Source organism: Sander lucioperca, chromosome 21, assembly GCF_008315115.2.
Source record: "Sander lucioperca isolate FBNREF2018 chromosome 21, SLUC_FBN_1.2, whole genome shotgun sequence".
Taxonomy (NCBI): Eukaryota; Metazoa; Chordata; class Actinopteri; order Perciformes; family Percidae; genus Sander; species Sander lucioperca.
Window position 1 is genome coordinate 18616291 of NC_050193.1, and position 20517 is coordinate 18636807.

At 40.9% G+C, this 20517-nt stretch overlaps 1 protein-coding gene across 6 annotated transcripts in view; it reads left to right on the forward strand.

Moving 5' to 3' along the window:
* arhgap27l (Rho GTPase activating protein 27, like) overlaps positions 1 to 20517 on the forward strand; it is a 70310-nt gene that overhangs the window by 31953 nt on the left and 17840 nt on the right. For 5 of the 6 annotated variants that reach the window (XM_035996628.1, XM_035996627.1, XM_035996631.1 and 2 more), the window contains 15 exons: positions 6399 to 6596; positions 10014 to 10181; positions 10976 to 11122; positions 13152 to 13211; positions 13373 to 13429; positions 13505 to 13600; positions 13729 to 13809; positions 14682 to 14747; positions 15210 to 15277; positions 15376 to 15463; positions 15729 to 15830; positions 15933 to 16031; positions 16332 to 16404; positions 16745 to 16864; positions 16970 to 17068. In XM_035996628.1, coding sequence (XP_035852521.1) covers positions 6399 to 6596; positions 10014 to 10181; positions 10976 to 11122; positions 13152 to 13211; positions 13373 to 13429; positions 13505 to 13600; positions 13729 to 13809; positions 14682 to 14747; positions 15210 to 15277; positions 15376 to 15463; positions 15729 to 15830; positions 15933 to 16031; positions 16332 to 16404; positions 16745 to 16864; positions 16970 to 17068 — 1522 coding nt within the window. The remainder of the gene's footprint in view (positions 1 to 6398; positions 6597 to 10013; positions 10182 to 10975; positions 11123 to 13151; positions 13212 to 13372; positions 13430 to 13504; positions 13601 to 13728; positions 13810 to 14681; positions 14748 to 15209; positions 15278 to 15375; positions 15464 to 15728; positions 15831 to 15932; positions 16032 to 16331; positions 16405 to 16744; positions 16865 to 16969; positions 17069 to 20517) is intronic. The other variant, XM_035996632.1, reaches the window with a different exon arrangement.

Here is a 20517-nt window from a genome sequence, read left to right on the forward strand (position 1 = left end):
TCTAATAGTCAACACATATAGACCTAATAGTCAACACATATAGACCTAATAGTCAACACATATAGACCTAATAGTCAACACATATAGGCCTAATAGTCAACACATATAGGCCTAATAGTCAACACGTATTGGTCTAATAGTCAACACGTATAGACCTAATAGTCAACACATATAGGCCTAATAGTCAACACATATAGACCTAATAGTCAACACATATAGACCTAATAGTCAACACATATAGACCTAATAGTCAACACATATAGGCCTAATAGTCAACACATATAGACCTAATAGTCAACACATATAGACCTAATAGTCAACACATATAGACCTAATAGTCAACACATATAGGCCTAATAGTCAACACATATAGGCCTAATAGTCAACACATATAGGCCTAATAGTCAACACATATAGGCCTAATAGTCAACACATATAGGTCTAATAGTCAACACATTTAGGTCTAATAGTCAACACATATAGGTCTAATAGTCAACACGTATAGGTCTAATAGTCAACACGTATAGACCTAATAGTCAACACATATAGGTCTAATAGTCAACACATATAGGTCTAATAGTCAACACATATAGACCTAATAGTCAACACATATAGGTCTAATAGTCAACACGTATAGACCTAATAGTCAACACGTATAGGTCTAATAGTCAACACATATAGGTCTAATAGTCAACACATATAGGTCTAATAGTCAACATATATAGACCTAATAGTCAACACATATAGGTCTAATAGTCAACACATATAGGTCTAATAGTCAACACATATAGGCCTAATAGTCAACACATGTAGGTCTAATAATCAACACGTATAGGCATAATAGTCAACACGAATGTAATGTTATTATGTGTCATGGAACACTGCGCTCCTCAACTCTTGAAAGGTCGGATTAGCTCCATGTTTTGATGATAAGTTTTGTTTTTTAATCCATGAAAGACACATGTCATCAGACACAATCCATGTCATAAGAATCAATGAATCCATGTCGTTAGAATCAATGAATCCATGTTGTTAGAATCAGTGAATCCATGTCGTTAGAATCAATGAATCCATGTCGTTAGAATCAATGACTCCATGTTGTTAGAATCAATGAATCCATGTTGTTAGAATCAATGAATCCGTATCATTAGACACAACGTGCACACATGTGCAGGTCAATGTTTTTTTGCGGTAATGACTGTGACAAGCTCAGACCCGCGCTAGGGGTCACGTGACCGCGGTATTGCAGTAATGTGGTAACCGTCCCAGCCGTGTGTGTGTGTGGGTGTGTGTGTGTGTGTGTGTGTGTGTGTGTGTGTGTGTGTGTGTGTGTGTGTGGGACTGTGGTAGGGCTGCACAATTAATCAAATTTTAATTACGATCACGATTTTGGCTTCCCACGATCAAATTCACGTGACCGAGCGATATTTAAAATGCTTCATTCCGTTCATAGAGCGCTCCGTATCAAAGCTCCTTAAACCACTCTCTGATCACGTGCCTCCATTAGCCAATCAGAGTGGTTCCCTGAGCCAATCAGAGTGGTTCCATGAGCCAATCAGAGTGGTTCCCTGCACCGCACAGCTTAGTTTAGATGTAGACAGTCACAGAGGACAGAGTAACGTGAGGAAAATTCCACAACAGATAGCAATCGGTCATAAGTCGTCACAAGGTTTACCAGTTTACCAGTAAACGCAACATTTAGTCCTGTCTGTGTTGTTTTTCAGACAACAGCAGTGACCAGTGCTAGTTTGAGTCTGTTAGCTCATAGCTTTAGCTGCAGACTGTTGTATGTCCCGCTGTTTTAATTCTTTACAGTGAAATACAGTCACACTACACCGTTTAGCTGTCAGCATTTTAGCCCTGTTTAATCCAGTTACTACTGTAGCTAATGGTAGGCTAACGTTAGCTGCTGTGTAACGTGTTATTAGTGTTTACTGTAGCTAACGGTAGGCTAACGTTAGCTGCTGTGTAACGTGTTATTAGTGTTTACTGTAACTAAGGGTAGGCTAACGTTAGCTGCTGTGTAACCTATTATTAGTGTTAACTAGCGTGACATGCAGCGATGTTTCTGGTGCCTCTAACGTCTGTTTTGGAGCATCAGAGCGCAACGCAGACATTTAAGTGGCACTGTGCCCTATTGGCACCGAATTTTAACATGCGGCGTTAACGTGAACAGAAAATTGCGTTGCTTGTATCTTTTCACGGCAAACGCACATGTTTAGAAAGCGGTCACACAACAGCTGAAATGGCTCCTTCATAGTATCCTTCAACAAAGGAGGAATGTAGCACAATATGGATGTGAAAGCAGTTATAATTAGCCTATGTGACAATACATTTTGTTTTGGTTAAAAATTAACAAATAATCGTGATAATTAATCGTCAATATATTGATCAAAATAATCGTGATTATCATTTTAGCCATAATCGTGCAGCCCTAGTGTGTGTGTGTGTGTGTGTGTGTGTGTGTGTGTGTGTGTGTGTGTGTGTGTGTGTGTGTGTGTGTGTGTGTGTGTGTGTGTGTGCGGACTAAACATCATATATAATATAAAACAGTGAGGTTTCAGAGCAGCATGTCATTTCATGCAGCGTCCACACAGGAAGTCAGAGCAGCAGCAGAAGAAGAAGCTGTTTCCTCTTTTTATTCTCCTCGCTGACCTCTGACCTCTGACCTGCAGCGCCACACCAGACTTTAATCACACCAATCAGGTGGTTTTCATTCATTAGCTTTTATATTTACTTACCCATCTTCTTTTATTCATTTTTTGATTTTTCAATTATTATTTAATTATTTTTATTTAGAAAAAACTATTAATTTTCATTTTTATTTAATTGATTTTTAATTAGTTTTTTATTTATAATTTTTTATTCATTTTAAATGGTTTTAATTAAATCTTTAATTTAATGTTTAGATAAATCCTTTCATATATTATACATCTATTATTTTAGTTTAATTTTTTAAAATTAATTTCTTATCATTATTTCATTTACTTTTGGTGTTCATTCTTAGTTTCTCTTCTTTAAAACCAAAGGGAGGGAGGTCAGGGTCAGTGTGATGTCATAGCAGGATGTGATGAGGTCAGCAGGATGTAGTGATGTCACAGCCGGCAGGATGTGTTCAGGGTCGGACAGGAAACTGGGAGAGAGCGGCGCTGCAGCGACGCCTGCAGGAGATACACGCTGTCAAATGTTTACAAAAAGATTAAAAGGTTTAGTTAAAAGGTAGTGTTACACACACACACACACACACACAGACACACACAGACACACACACACACACACACACACACACACACAGACAGACAGACACACACAGAGACACACACACACACACACACACAGAGACACAGAGACACACACACACACACACACACACACACACACACACACACAGAGACACACACACACACACACACACACACACACACGACATGAGATAAACAAAGAGAGAAATGTATCTTTTTAGATAAAACAGAAGTTGACAAAGTTTTCTTTTGGGGACATAATTTGAATTTGGGAAAAATTTGAAGTTAGAAAAAAGGTAATAAATTGAAATCTATCGCAGAATATTGCAATATGTTTAAAATCGCAATAATATCGTATCGTGACATAAGTATCGTGATGATATTGTATTGTGAGGCCTCTGGTGATTCCCACCCCTAATATATATATATATATATATATATATATATATATATATATATATATATATATATGTATATATATATATATATACTTTTGCACAGTACTATATGCATATATATATATGCATATAGTACTGTGCAAAAGTTTTAGGCAGATATGAAGACATGCTGTAAACTAAGAATGCTTTCAAAAATGGAAGTGTTAATAGTTTATTTTCATCAATAAACAAAATGCAGTGAATGAACAGAACATTATTGTACCGCTCTCCAGCCCTTCAGCCAACAACCGGCCTTCTGCTACAGCCAAATATTTCATCAGTCCAGAGCACCTGCTGCCATTTGTCTGCACCCCAGTTCCTATGTTTTCGTGCATAGTTGAGTCTCTTGGCCTTGTTTCTATGTCGGAGGTATGGCTTTTTGGCTGCAACTCTTCCATGAAGACCACTTCTAGACATCTTCTCCAGACAGTAGATGGGTGTACCTGGGTCCCACTGGTTTCTACCAGTTCTGAGCTGATGGCACTGCTGGACATCTTCTCCAGACAGTAGATGGGTGTACCTGGGTCCCACTGGTTTCTACCAGTTCTGAGCTGATGGCACTGCTGGACATCTTCTCCAGACAGTAGATGGGTGTACCTGGGTCCCACTGGTTTCTACCAGTTCTGAGCTGATGGCACTGCTGGACATCTTCTCCTGACAGTAGATGGGTGTACCTGGGTCCCACTGGTTTCTACCAGTTCTGAGCTGATGGCACTGCTGGACATCTTCTCCAGACAGTAGATGGGTGTACCTGGGTCCCACTGGTTTCTACCAGTTCTGAGCTGATGGCACTGCTGGACATCTTCTCCAGACAGTAGATGGGTGTACCTGGGTCCCATTGGTTTCTACCAGTTCTGAGCTGATGGCCCTGCTGGACATCTTCTCCAGACAGTAGATGGGTGTACCTGGGTTCCACTTGTTTCTACCAGTTCTGAGCTGATGGCACTGCTGGACATCTTCTCCAGACAGTAGATGGCAGTAGAATTTCTTTTGTTCGCTCACTTTGCATTTTGTAAATTGATAAAAATAAACAATCATTATTTATATTTTTGAAAGCTTTCTTAGTTTACAGCATTAGCATACAACATATATATATATATATATATATATATATATATATATATATATATATATATATATATATATATATATATATATATATATAGGCAGGAAGGACTTCCTGTGGCGCTCTGTGGTGCATTGTGGGAGTTGGAGTCTGACTGCTGAGTTGTGTAGTTTGAGGAGCCTCCTGGAGTTCAGGGCTGGCTTTAAAATGACAACCGCCAACCCGCCAATTTGCGGATAAAAAGTGACTTTGGTGGGGAACATTTTAAATTGAACAGATAATTGGGCCAGTGATGAATAATACAAACAACACTGTCACAGGGGGCGGGACTACAGGCTGCCCAGAGGCAGGGGGCGGGACTACAGGCAGCAGTCTGCCAGCTTCAGTTACAGACCGGTTCCACACTTTGAGTTTGATGTTGAGGAGACTTTACAGACACAAACAGAGGCATTATGGGTAAGTCCACTCCTCCTGAACTAGAGGTTAACTTTTAGTTGACTTAAAACAAACAGATGGAAGACTTTAACGTTGTGTTTCAGGCTGTTGTTCTGTTTAAAGAGCTGATCTGCAGTCAGCTGACAGGCTGTTACACATTCACCTGATCCTTTAAACTGGAGACTACTCTGTTACAGTCACCTCAGCTTACTGAAGAAGGGCACAGTGCAAACTAATAACATACATGATTATACATGGGTTACAAATGTTTGTTCATCTGTAGATGTTAAAAAATACAAAGACAGAAGAAAGGAAGACAACCAGAGCAGAAGGCAGACAGAAGAGCCAGAAGATAGAGCTACAGAGATTAGAAAAGAAAGACAGAATAGGGAGAGAGCTGACAGATAAATTGGACAACAGGACAATTAGTCAAAGTCCTGCTTTTCAAATGTCACTTACAGGTTTCACACAAAATGACTCAAACTGATGAATGGAGATTAATTTAATAAGTCAGTGAAAGAAGTTCAACTATTATTGTTCAACAGAAAGAAAAGAAAGAGGCTGTTTGTTTGGTGTTTGTGTTTGTGTGTGTGTGTGTGTGTGTGTGTGTGTGTGTGTGTGTGTGTGTGTGTGTGTGTGTGTTTATAAAACATAGGAGTGGTCCTTCCTGTCCCTCCACCCAGAGAAAGACTGTCAGAGTTAACGAGGAAAACATCATGAAACACAAACAGAAAACTATTAGTGCTTGCGCGTGCGTGTGTGCGTGTGTGCGTGCGTGTGTGTCCGTGCGGCAGGTAAAGACATACTCTGCTGCTAGACTGCAGCTCTCTGTGTGCTCTCTCAACAGGATTGGCATTTTTGGTCATTGGGTCAAATTTGGGATGTTTGTGTTTGAATTTGGAGAAATATTTAGTTGGGACTGGCTGCAGCTTCGACTTGGTCTTTGTGTCAGCTGGCAGAGGTGCTCCTGTTTGGGGAGCCATGATGTCTGTAGCATAGATATTATATATTTAATTTAACCTTTATTCATACAGGTAATCATCCTCAAGAGAGACCTGTTTGGGACAACACACACCATCAGTTACAGACAGACCAACACATTCCATAACGTGTATCTGTGGGGTGTTGGGTGTCTTTAGTGCCAGATAGCTCTGCGTTCTGTTTCTGTCTGTGAGTTCCAGTTTGTTTACGTTGTGTTATAATATGATTGATTCTCAGACTGGTCCTGAGGCAGCCCCGCTCTCGCCCGTCTACGCTAACGTCTCCTCTCTGAAGAAAGCGTCCCTCCCTCAGATCTCCGTCTCTGGCGTCGTCTTCCCGCCATCGCCGCCACCAGGCCCTGCCCCATCACCACCAGGCTCCTCCTCCGGGATGATAAGGCCCGCCTCCCCACTCCGCCCACAGGATGGCTGGCAGGTAAGCTGAAATATTTGGTAGGTTTTCTACTCCCGTCACACACTTAGTTTAGTTTGAATAACGTATTACTAGCAACCAGCTGCTGTCATTGCTCCAATACTAACTACTACTATAAAGCTACTACTACTACTAAAACTTTGGGCCCTATCCTACACCCGGCGCAGCTCAAAGCCCGACCCAAGCGTCTTTGCTAGTTTAAGACCGACCCAATTGTCAGTTTCCCGTCCAGCGCCCACGTCGTTTAAAGAGCAAATGCACCTGCACCCATCTGTGGCCCATGGGTGGGCTGGTCTTACAGGGAGGTGTGTTCAGGTGCATTCTGGGCGTACTGGTCTTACAGGGAGGTGTGTTCAGGTGAATTCTGGGCGTGCTGGTCTTACAGGGAGGTGTGTTCAGGTGCATTCTGGGCGTACTGGTCTTACAGGGAGGTGTGTTCAGGTGAATTCTGGGCGTGCTGGTCTTACAGGGAGGTGTGTTCAGGTGCATTCTGGGCGTGCTGGTCTTACAGGGAGCTGTGTCAGGTGCATTCTGCTGGTCTTACAGGGAGGTGTGTTCAGGTGCATTCTGCTGGTCTTACAGGGAGGTGTGTTCAGGTGCATTCTGGGCGTACTGGTCTTACAGGGAGGTGTGTTCAGATGAATTCTGGGCGTGCTGGTCTTACAGGGAGGTGTGTTCAGGTGCATTCTGGGCGTGCTGGTCTTACAGGGAGGTGTGTTCAGGTGCATTCTGCTGGTCTTACAGGGAGGTGTGTTCAGGTGCATTCTGGGAGTATTGCTATCTTGAGGCAGTGGGAAGTGATGGCACCACTGACCAACAAAAACCTGGTCTAAAGTCAATAACGCAGCATTTCATTGTTATTTTAACAGAGCATTAGTAAAATGCTCCTAGGCTCGTGCACATCGCGCACACACTATGCTTGTTACACACACAGGGACGCACAGCAGCACACACACATGCAGAAGATTACAAATAAAAATATTACGGTGCCAATCCTCCATCATACTAGCAATGCTCCAAGGTCCAAACGCGCCTGGCTTTTAAAGGGAATGGGAGATGATCTCTGATTGGTTTATTGCATGTTACGCCCAAAACACACCTCTGATTAATGAAGACACTAAGTACAACCTTTTTGAACCATGCGTCCAGCACACGGACCCTTTTTTCAGCCGTCAAACTAGCAAAAGTGGATTTGGACACGCCCTAAACTGAATTCATTGCCATGTTTTCCCAAACCCATCCCTCTGTGCCTCATGTTTCAGTCTCTCTGTGCTGAGCTCATTAAAGTTTCATGGCTGGAATCGGATCCCTTCAGTTTACAGCTCACATGTTTCTGAGGAACAGCTGATGCTTCGCTGCCTGGCTCAGAGGCACTTCAACAGATAAACGTTTAAAAAAGCTTTTCATTCCAAACCGGAGCAAATGTTTCATCCAGATTGGACTCACAGTCTAAAAAGAGTTTGAAAAAGTGGGCCTTTGCATATATATATATTATTATTATATTATTATTATTTTAAATGAAAGCAGCGCCATCTAGTGGCAGATTGATGCTGAATTTGGCACAGAGCCTCAGTGGCCAATAGGGAAGAACTGTCTTGAGTTAGTTATATGTAACCCTTCCTGTCACTTTTCCTTTCCCAGTTACGTGTCTCACTATCTACTGACCTGGAAAGTTTCACCTGCACAACTTGTTCGGTGAAGGCTGCAGAACCACTTTTAAATAATAATTACTTGAGCGGTTTTGATAGGGCATCGCTGGTACTGGGGCTCCCAGGCGCTGGTACTGGGGCTCCCAGCACCGCTAGTACTGGGGCTCTCAGCACCGCTGGTACTGGGGCTCCCAGGCGCTGGTACTCTGGCTCCCAGCACCGCTGGTACTGGGGCTCCCAGGCGCCTTGACTGGGGCTTCCAGTGGTGCTGGTACTGGGGCTCCCAGGCACTGGTACTGGGGCTCCCAGGTGCCTTGACTGGGGCTTCCAGTGGTGCTGGTACTGGGGCTCCCAGGCACTGGTACTGGGGCTCCCAGGCGCCTTGACTGGGGCTTCCAGTGGTGCTGGTACTGGGGCTCCCAGACACTGGTACTGGGGCTCCCAGGCGCCTTGACTGGGGCTTCCAGTGGTGCAGGTACTGGGGCTCCCAGGCACTGGTACTGGGGCTCCAAGACGGGGGTGCTGGGGCTTCCAGCGCCCCGAATCATTTCTGCCTTCCCCCTCCCTCGGATCCCCCTTCCAAACAAAAAATGAAGTCTGTGTGTTCAGGTTAATAAATAAATACTAAAGAGCATGGTCTCTTTAGCAAAGTTTCTCTCCACTTGTCAGTCAAATGATCTGAAGTTGTAAAAACATTGATGTGAATAATGTTTCCATCCAACGGCTTTAAAGCCAATAATAACCTGCGTGATGACGTCACATGCTGTTTGCAGTCAGATCGGTATTTGGAATAGATTTGAGACATTTCAAGGTCCATTCATTTTCGAACTGAATCGCTCAACATTCAAACTAACATTATGGAACAAAGTTTGCATGACACCGTCAATCTACAGATGATTAATATTACACCAGATGTAATAGTGTTTATGTGTCATATCCAGCTATATTAAGACAACAATGACGCTATGAAAACATCGCTATGATGATGCAGGTGCACGTGTCTACAACAGCAGTTCTATTTCACTCTCTGGTCTCCTCGTTGGTCCTCTTCTATCTGACTCTGTTAACACCCCCGTGTCTGCAGAGAAGGAGGAGATGACCTAAAAGTTCTTCTTTTTATGGCAGGTTGCAACCATAAAATGACTTAAAACGTAATCACAATTCATCATTTATTCTCCAAATAATGTTTCCATCAGCGTTCATCACATCCACCGTTTACCAACTCAGAGGAACTCCTGAGATCCAACGTACAAATGTGTCGATATTCATGAACTTCTATCAAATTTACTGTTTCCATGAGACATTTTTCATTCCATATTACTTAATTCACATAAAAAACATCTAAATCCTGTCTGCCTGTCTGTTTGTCTGTCTGTCTGCCTGTCTGTCTGCCTGCCTGCCTGTTTGTCTGTCTGCCTGTCTGTCTCTCTGTATATCTGTCTGTCTGCCTGTCTGTCTCTCTGTATATCTGTCTGTCTGCCTGTCTGTCTCTCTGTATATCTGTCTGTCTGTCTGTCTCTCTGTATATCTGCCTGTCTGTCTGTCTGTCTCTCTGTATATATGTCTGTCTGTCTGTCTTTCTGTCTGTCTGTCTCTCTGTATATCTGCCTGTCTGTCTGTCTGTCTGTCTGTCTGTCTGTCTGCCTGCCTGCCTGCCTGCCTGCCTGCCTGTCTGTTTGTCTGTCTGTCTATCTGTCTGCCTGCCTGTCTGTCTCTCTGTATATCTGTCTGTCTGTCTGTCTGTCTGTCTGTCTGTCTGTCTGTCTGTCAGGTGCACACAGACCAGGACAGCGGGAAGGTGTTTTATTTCCATCCTGTGAGTAAACAGACCACGTGGTCCGACCCCCGCGGGTCCACCCCCCCGCCGTCTGCAGACATGGACCGGTCCAGAGGGTGCTCCCCCTCCCCCTCCCCTCTGGTCTCCCCCGCCTCCTCGCAGGTACGAGTCACCAGCCGCCATGTTAATGACCAAGTAGAAGTAGTCTTTATTTTTATAGTACGTGTGCAAACATCAGCAAACGTGCAAAACAGATGACTAAATACATATACTGTAAAAGAGCCTATGGGCCCTATTTTAACGATCTAAGAGCACGGCGTGAAGCGCCTGGTGCAGGTGCGTTTAGAGTGTGTCCATGCGCGCTGCGTTAGGTTTTTGTTGGTCAATGGCACCATCACTTCCCACTGCCTCAAGATAGCAATATTCCCAGAATGCACCTGAACACACCTCCCTGTAAGACCAGCATGCCCAAAATGCACTTGAACACACCTCCCTGTAAGACCAGCACAACCATGGGCTACAGATGGGAGCAGGTGCATTTTCTACTTAAACGACGTGGGCACTGGACGGGAAACTGACAACTGCGTCGGTCTTAAACTAGCAAAGACACTTAGGTTGGGCTTTGCGCTGCGCCGGGTGCGAGATAGGGCCCTGTATGTCACTATGAAAATATGTGAAAGAAAGTAAAAATGACATTTTCTGCAGAATTCATCCCTAAATCTCGAGCAGTGTTAAGTGCAGTTCTGTGTTTCTGAGTCTGTTAGTTTGTAAAGGTTGTAAACAGAGAGTGTCTGTTTGCTCGGGGCTTTCTTTCAGTCAGACTAGTTTTGGGGAAGTGTGCAGATCTAGCAGGCAGTCTGCTCTCTATGGAGCGGTAGAAACACACCTGTCGTCTTCCTAACTAAAGTAGAGTAGTAATATTCTACTTAAAGTAAACCGTGTATGCTTCCTATCAGGGTTCCTGTGTTTGGGAGCAGCTGGTGGACGAAGTCTCCGGGAGGTTTTATTACTATAACCCCGCTTCAGGAGCCACGTCCTGGGACGCTCCGGAGTCCCCCTCACCCCCAGGATCCACCGCCAACAGGAAGCCCTCCGAAGGCCCGGTACGAGCCAGACACAAGTCTGCTTTTAGATGACTCAAGTCTTCCAGATTTAACCCTCGTGTTATCCATGCAACTTTATGTTTTTCTGGGTCAAAATTTAAAAAAAACTTTTTGGTTGTCTTTTTCAACAGTTTTGTCACTTTTCCTGACGTTTTTGTCATATTATCTGATGTTTTTGTCGATTTCTTTCCCCCTTTTTCTGACGTTCATTCATACATTTTTCATCAAATGCTATAAAATTGAATCAAATCAAACAGCCAAATTCAATGAAAGTAGTGAACCGATCATTTATTTAACTTGTGAAGAGCGTCGTATGGAACCATCCCCGTTATTTTCTTTTGACAATTTGGTTGAAAGAAACCCAAATTTCTGATATAGAAACTTTTAGAAAATGGGTCAAGGAGGGTTAAATGTAACACACCGGGGGCCAGATTAATTAAATTCCCTCTGGAGAACATTGTAGCATATGTCTAGGGTTTTTATTGTGAAAGGCAAGAATGGAAAGATTGCCTCTGGTAAATGCTGCCTTTGTCAGGGTTGAATGGAGTAATAAAGTTTTCCATCTGTGCAGTCTGTAGTTAGGACAGCAGCCTCTGTGTTGTTGTTATGATCCTCGTAATTAAACCACACAATGTGATTGGTTGATGTCTTTAAGCTCAGAAAATTCAACCTCGTTCACCGAGTAAAAATGCCGTTTTGTGTGAAAGTACTCGGGACAAAAAAGACTGTTTTGACATCTGAATGAATCGCATGATTCATTGTTTGGGGGAAGACATTTAAAGTGAAATGTTGCACAATTTAAACCGGCTCTGTGCCTCTCTAGTGTGGGCAGTATATTAACTCAGGTAAATGAGTGGAGGGTCTCCTCACCATGGCAACACACAGGGAAGCCAAACACCATTCTGCTGCGTTTACTCCTCACACTGCAAAGACACAGAGCTGCATTTACTCCCCACACTGCAGACACAGAGCTGCATTTACTCCCCACACTGCAAAGACACAGAGCTGCATTTACTCCCCACACTGCAGACACAGAGCTTTATTTACTCCCCACACTGCAGACACAGCGCTGCATTTACTCCCCACACTGCACAGACACAGAGCTGCATTTACTCCCCACACTGCAAAGACACAGCTGCATTTACTCCCCACACTGCAGACACAGAGCTGCATTTACTCCCCACACTGCAGACACAGAGCTGCATTTACTCCCCACACTGTACAGACACAGAGCTGCATTTACTCCCCACACTGCAGACACAGCACTGCATTTACTCCCCACACTGCACAGACACAGAGCTGCATTTACTCCCCACACTGCACAGACACAGAGCTGCATTTACTCCCCACACTGTACAGACACAGAGCTGCATTTACTCCCCACACTGCACAGACACAGAGCTGCATTTACTCCCCACACTGCACAGACACAGAGCTGCATTTACTCCCCACACTGTACAGACACAGAGCTGCATTTACTCCCCACACTGCAGACACAGCGCTGCATTTACTCCCCACACTGCAAAGACACAGAGCTGCATTTACTCCCCACACTGCACAGACACAGAGCTGCATTTAGTCCCCACACTGCAAAGACACAGAGCTGCATTTACTCCCCACACTGCACAGACACAGAGCTGCATTTACTCCCCACACTGCACAGACACAGAGCTGCATTTACTCCCCACACTGCACAGACACAGAGCTGCATTTACTCCCCACACTGCAAAGACACAGAGCTGTATTTACTCCCCACACTGCAAAGACACAGAGCTGCATTTACTCCCCACACTGCACAGACACAGAGCTGCATTTACTCCCCACACTGCAAAGACACAGAGCCGGCTGAGAGTCAGAAGGCTGCTGTCTGATTCCAGAATAAATCAGCATCAACATGGTTACCTACACATGTTCTATTGTGTGAAATATCGAAAAGAAAGTAAATAAATATCAGTGAAACCAGTCATGTTTATAATGTTTAACGTGTTTCAACATGTTTAATAATTGTGCTTATGTGTTTAAACTGAAGCCTCCACTGCCAGAGGAAGATTATCCTGTTAACCTCCACAATGACAACGTCTTCACAACGGTACACACACACAACCACACACACACACACACACACACAGAGACAGACAGACAGACACACACACACACACATACACATACACACACACACACCAAACACACACACTCACTCTCTCTATCTCGTCATCTTGAATATTAAATGTCCGTCTTTGTTTTTCCCAGAATCCTCAGCAGCAGCCGATGGCGGTGCCGCTGATTCCCAGAGCCCACCTACAGGAGGTAACCAGGCAACACATCAGGACGTCTGGCCGACGCAGCCTTCTTCTCTAATTAACGGTTCTTTGATTGTTCCAGATTCCGTCTCTGCCCCAGAGGCTGATGGGAAACGGAGTTTCTGAGGAGGGAACGATGGCGTCGGCCAGGAACTGGAGACACAGCGTGGCCGAAGACGTGAGTCAAACAGCAAGATAACTTCTCAAGACAACGCTATTTTAATGGGTTTAAAAAAACGCATTTTAAACATTTTTTTCAATGCTTATATCAAAGTTTGACTAATAAAAACAGTTTGTGTGTTTCAGACGTTCACTCCGAGCCACCGGAGGAACGTCTCTGACTTCACCGACATCTCCAACAAGAGACAATCTCCAGACAGTCAACAGGTACACACTCACCTGTCTCTCACACACACACACACACACCTGTCTCTCACACACTCACCTGTCTCTCACACACACACACCTGTCTCTCACACACTCACCTGTCTCTCACACACACCTGTCTCTCACTCACCTGTCTCTCACACACTCACCTGTCTCTCACTCACCTGTCTCTCACACACTCACCTGTCCCTCACACTCACTCACCTGTCTCTCACACACTCACCTGTCTCTCACACACTCACCTGTCTCTCACACACACCTGTCTCTCACTCACCTGTCTCTCACACACTCACCTGTCTCTCACTCACCTGTCTCTCACACACTCACCTGTCCCTCACACTCACTCACCTGTCTCTCACACACTCACCTGTCTCTCACACACTCACCTGTCTCTCACACACACACTCACCTGTCTCTCACACACACACTCACCTGTCTCTCACACACTCACCTGTCCCTCATACTCACTCACCTGTCTCTCACACATTCACCTGTCTCTCACACACTCACCTGTCTCACACACTCACCTGTCTCTCACTCTCACCTGTCTCACACACTGACCTGTCTCACCTGTCTCTCCTTTACTGTTAAAACGTCTGTTCTTTAAATTTTTCAGACTATTTTTCAACGTTTTTACCTGGGGTTTTTTTTATGCTTTGTTTTTTCCAAACTTTTTTAACTCTATTTTGACTTTTTTTTAAACTTTTTTTCTGCAGCTTTTTGAAAAACTTTTTTGTGTGAAGATAACTTTTGCAAACACGTAGAGACGGTCTCATCTTTCCTCTCAACCCTGTCCGTCTGTTCTTCTGTCCATCACCCATCATTCATTGGTCCACTCCGTGTGATGTCACCCTGTGATGTCATCCCGTTAGCTTCCTGACAGACCCGCCCTGAAGAGGAATCTGTCCGACCGGACCGTCGGCTCCCGCCAGCCACATGTACGTGCCGCGCCCTGATTGGCTGTCGGGTGTCTGTCTGGTGGTCATGGGTCAGCTCTCCTGTAGTTACCATGGAAACGTTTCCATGGGGCCGGGTGTTTTTACTAACCGTTGTTCTAACTAACGAAGAATCAAACTAACATCTTATTCACTAACGCGTGATCTGAATAAAGATTAGATTTCTCAAGAGCACGCTGTGCAATTATTTTAAAACAAAATGATTTTCTAAAAAAAAAAAAAAACAAGATTTAATGAAAGTATTTTTCCCAAAATGATACTTATTATACCAGAAAGTTTTTCAACCAACCACTAACCAAAACTCCTGAAGCTCTGGTGATGGTTCACACACACACACACACACACACACACACACACACACACACACACACACACACACACACACACACACACACACACACACACACACCACTCCCATGTTTACCTGTCTCTGTGTCTCTGCAGTGCCATCTGCTGGAGAAAGCAGGCATCATGAATAAGACCAAAGTAGCTGATAACGGCAAAAAGATCAGGTGAGCCATTCTTTATCTGTGTTTGTGAGTGAAGGACAGAGTCTTCTCCGTGATGTTCATATATATGATGGGATGTTGTGTGTTTTTGTGTCTGACAGGAAGAACTGGAGTCAGTCGTGGACCGTCCTGCACGGAGGGATTCTCACCTTCCACAGAGACCCCAAATCTGCCCCCCCCGGCACCGCTGTAAGACCCACCACACAGCATCTCATTATCACATATATAAGCCTTCAGCAGGGCCACGCACCATCTGCACACGCAACATCTGCACACGGACAATCTTTAGCCGATTTCAAACCAATTAAAATAAAACTCAGAATGTTAACACGTCACTGCTGAAAACTGTAAAAAAAAACTGTAAAAAAACATTTGCACATTCTGTTTGAGGATATTAAATATAACAACAACAGTGTGATTGGATGCTGATGACTTCCTGTGTGCTGCCCTTCAGAATAAATCATCTCAGATAGTTCCAGAGTACACGGTGGAGCTGCGAGGAGCCTCGGTGGGCCGTGCCGCCAAGGACAAGTCCTCCAAGAAGAACGTCCTGGAGGTACGCCACCCGCTACCACGCCCACTACACGCACTTCTCAGTGTTCTCTCACCATGGCAACGGTTGCTGTAGTAACCTGTGTGTGTGTTGTTGTCTGTGCAGCTGAAGACACGTCACGGCTGCGAGTATTTGATGCAGTACGACACGGAGAGCATCATCACCGACTGGCTCAAAGTGATGCAGGACACCATCAGACAGCTGGTAACACACACACACACACACACACACACACACACACACACACACACATACACATACACACACACACACACACACACACACACACACACACACAGACACACACAGACACACACACACACACACACACAGACACACACAGACACACACACACACACACACACACACACACACAGACACACACACACACACAGACACACACACACACACACACACACACACACACACACACACACACACACAGACACACACACACACACACACACACACCCTCTCAGGTCTCAGCTGTAGTGTGTGTTTCAGGATCAGGGTAATCTGACGGAGGACGAGGACGAAGCTGCTTCAGATAAAGAGGACAAAGACAGGAAGAGGACTGGTGAGTCCCTGTGCTTTCAGATCCTATCACATGGTCTTCATCTGTCCCTGGTCACTCCCAACTGGTCAGGCTACGGCACAGCGGCAGCTCTGGACCAGTCAGCTTCCCCTCGTTACATAAACAGTGTCAAAATAAAGTCCCAACATGGGCGGGATTCAACCAAACTATAAACAGTGTCTTTTCAAAATAAAGTCCCAACATGGGTGGGATTCAACCAACTAAAAGTCCCTTCAGAGACCCTGACACTGGCTCCCAGAGAGCTCTAAGTCATGTTATGACACAGAGGAGATGGATGTTCTATCACTGAAATGTTTCTTCTTCATCTTCTCCCGTGCTCTAGCGAGCCGGACGTCAACAGGAACCGCCGACTCGGAGCAGACGCGAGTTCGGACCAAACTCCGGCGCTTCCTCCAGCGAAGGCCGACACTGCAAAGCGTCAAGGAGAAGGGCTACATCAGAGGTAAGCTGTTTCCATGGTGACCCACAACAGGAAGTGTATGTGATGTCATCATCATCATCATCATCATCATCATCATCATCATCATCGTGGTGCTGTGTGTTTCAGACAACGTGTTTGGCTGTCACCTGGACACGCTCTGTCACAGAGAGAACGCCACCATCCCCAAGTTCCTGGAGAAGTGTATCCGAACGGTGGAGAGAAGAGGTACACTACATACTGCTATATACTTCTATATACTATATACTGCTATATACTATATACTGCTATATACTACATACTTCTATATACTTCTATATACTACATACTTCTATATACTATATACTCTATATACTATATACTGCTATATACTATATACTGCTATATACTATATACTGCTATATACTATATACTGCTATATACTTCTATATACTATATACTGCTATATACTTCTATATACTATATACTGCTATATACTATATACTGCTATATACTACATACTTCTATATACTATATACTTCTATATACTATATACTGCTATATACTATATACTGCTATATACTATATACTGCTATATACTTCTATATACTATATACTGCTATATACTATATACTACTATATACTACATACTTCTATATACTATATACTCTATATACTATATACTTCTATATACTATATACTGCTATATACTATATACTGCTATATACTATATACTGCTATATACTTCTATATACTAAATACTGCTATATACTTCTATATACTATATACTGCTATATACTATATACTGCTATATACTACATACTTCTATATACTATATACTCTATATACTATATACTTCTATATACTATATACTGCTATATACTATATACTGCTATATACTATATACTGCTATATACTTCTATATACTATATACTGCTATATACTATATACTACTATATACTACATACTTCTATATACTATATACTCTATATACTATATACTTCTATATACTATATACTGCTATATACTATATACTGCTATATACTATATACTGCTATATACTTCTATATACTATATACTTCTATATACTATATACTGCTATATACTTCTATATACTATATACTTCTATATACTATATACTGCTATATACTATATGCTGCTGTATACTATATACTGCTATATACTTCTATATACTATATACTTCTATATACTTCTATATACTATATGCTGCTATATACTATATGCTGCTATATACTATATACTGCTATATACTTCTATATACTATATACTGCTATATACTACATACTTCTATATACTATATACTCTATATACTATATACTTCTATATACTATATACTGCTATATACTATATACTGCTATATACTTCTATATACTATATACTTCTATATACTATATGCTGCTATATACTATATACTGCTATATACTTCTATATACTATATACTTCTATATACTTCTATATACTGCTATATACTATATACTGCTATATACTTCTATATACTATATACTTCTATATACTATATGCTGCTATATACTATATACTGCTATATACTTCTATATACTATATACTTCTATATACTATATACTTCTATATACTGTATACTGCTATATACTTCTATATACTATATACTTCTATATACTATATACTGCTATATACTTCTATATACTATATACTTCTATATACTGCTATATACTATATACTGCTATATACTTCTATATACTATATACTTCTATATACTATATGCTGCTATATACTATATACTGCTATATACTTCTATATACTATATACTTCTATATACTTCTATATACTATATACTGCTATATACTATATACTGCTATATACTATATACTGCTATATACTACATACTTCTATATACTATATACTCTATATACTATATACTTCTATATACTATATACTGCTATATACTATATACTGCTATATACTATATACTGCTATATACTTCTATATACTATATACTGCTATATACTTCTATATACTATATACTGCTATATACTATATACTGCTATATACTACATACTTCTATATACTATATACTTCTATATACTATATACTGCTATATACTATATACTGCTATATACTATATACTGCTATATACTTCTATATACTATATACTGCTATATACTATATACTACTATATACTACATACTTCTATATACTATATACTCTATATACTATATACTTCTATATACTATATACTGCTATATACTATATACTGCTATATACTATATACTGCTATATACTTCTATATACTATATACTGCTATATACTTCTATATACTATATACTGCTATATACTATATACTGCTATATACTACATACTTCTATATACTATATACTCTATATACTATATACTTCTATATACTATATACTGCTATATACTATATACTGCTATATACTTCTATATACTATATACTGCTATATACTATATACTACTATATACTACATACTTCTATATACTATATACTCTATATACTATATACTTCTATATACTATATACTGCTATATACTATATACTGCTATATACTATATACTGCTATATACTTCTATATACTATATACTTCTATATACTATATGCTGCTATATACTATATACTGCTATATACTTCTATATACTATATACTTCTATATACTATATACTGCTATATACTATATGCTGCTATATACTACATACTGCTATATACTTCTATATACTATATGCTGCTGTATACTATATACTGCTATATACTTCTATATACTATATACTTCTATATACTTCTATATACTATATACTTCTATATACTATATACTTCTATATACTATATACTGCTATATACTATATGCTGCTATATACTATATACTGCTATATACTTCTATATACTATATACTGCTATATACTACATACTTCTATATACTATATACTCTATATACTATATACTTCTATATACTATATACTGCTATATACTATATACTGCTATATACTTCTATATACTATATACTTCTATATACTATATGCTGCTATATACTATATACTGCTATATACTTCTATATACTATATACTTCTATATACTTCTATATACTGCTATATACTATATACTGCTATATACTTCTATATACTATATACTTCTATATACTATATGCTGCTATATACTATATACTGCTATATACTTCTATATACTATATACTTCTATATACTGTATACTGCTATATACTTCTATATACTATATACTTCTATATACTATATACTGCTATATACTTCTATATACTATATACTTCTATATACTGCTATATACTATATACTGCTATATACTTCTATATACTATATACTTCTATATACTATATGCTGCTATATACTATATACTGCTATATACTTCTATATACTATATACTTCTATATACTTCTATATACTATATACTGCTATATACTATATACTGCTATATACTTCTATATACTATATACTTCTATATACTGCTATATACTATATACTGCTATATACTTCTATATACTATATACTTCTATATACTATATGCTGCTATATACTATATACTGCTATATACTTCTATATACTATATACTGCTATATACTTCTATATACTATATACTTCTATATACTTCTATATACTGCTATATACTATATACTGCTATATACTTCTATATACTATATACTTCTATATACTTCTATATAC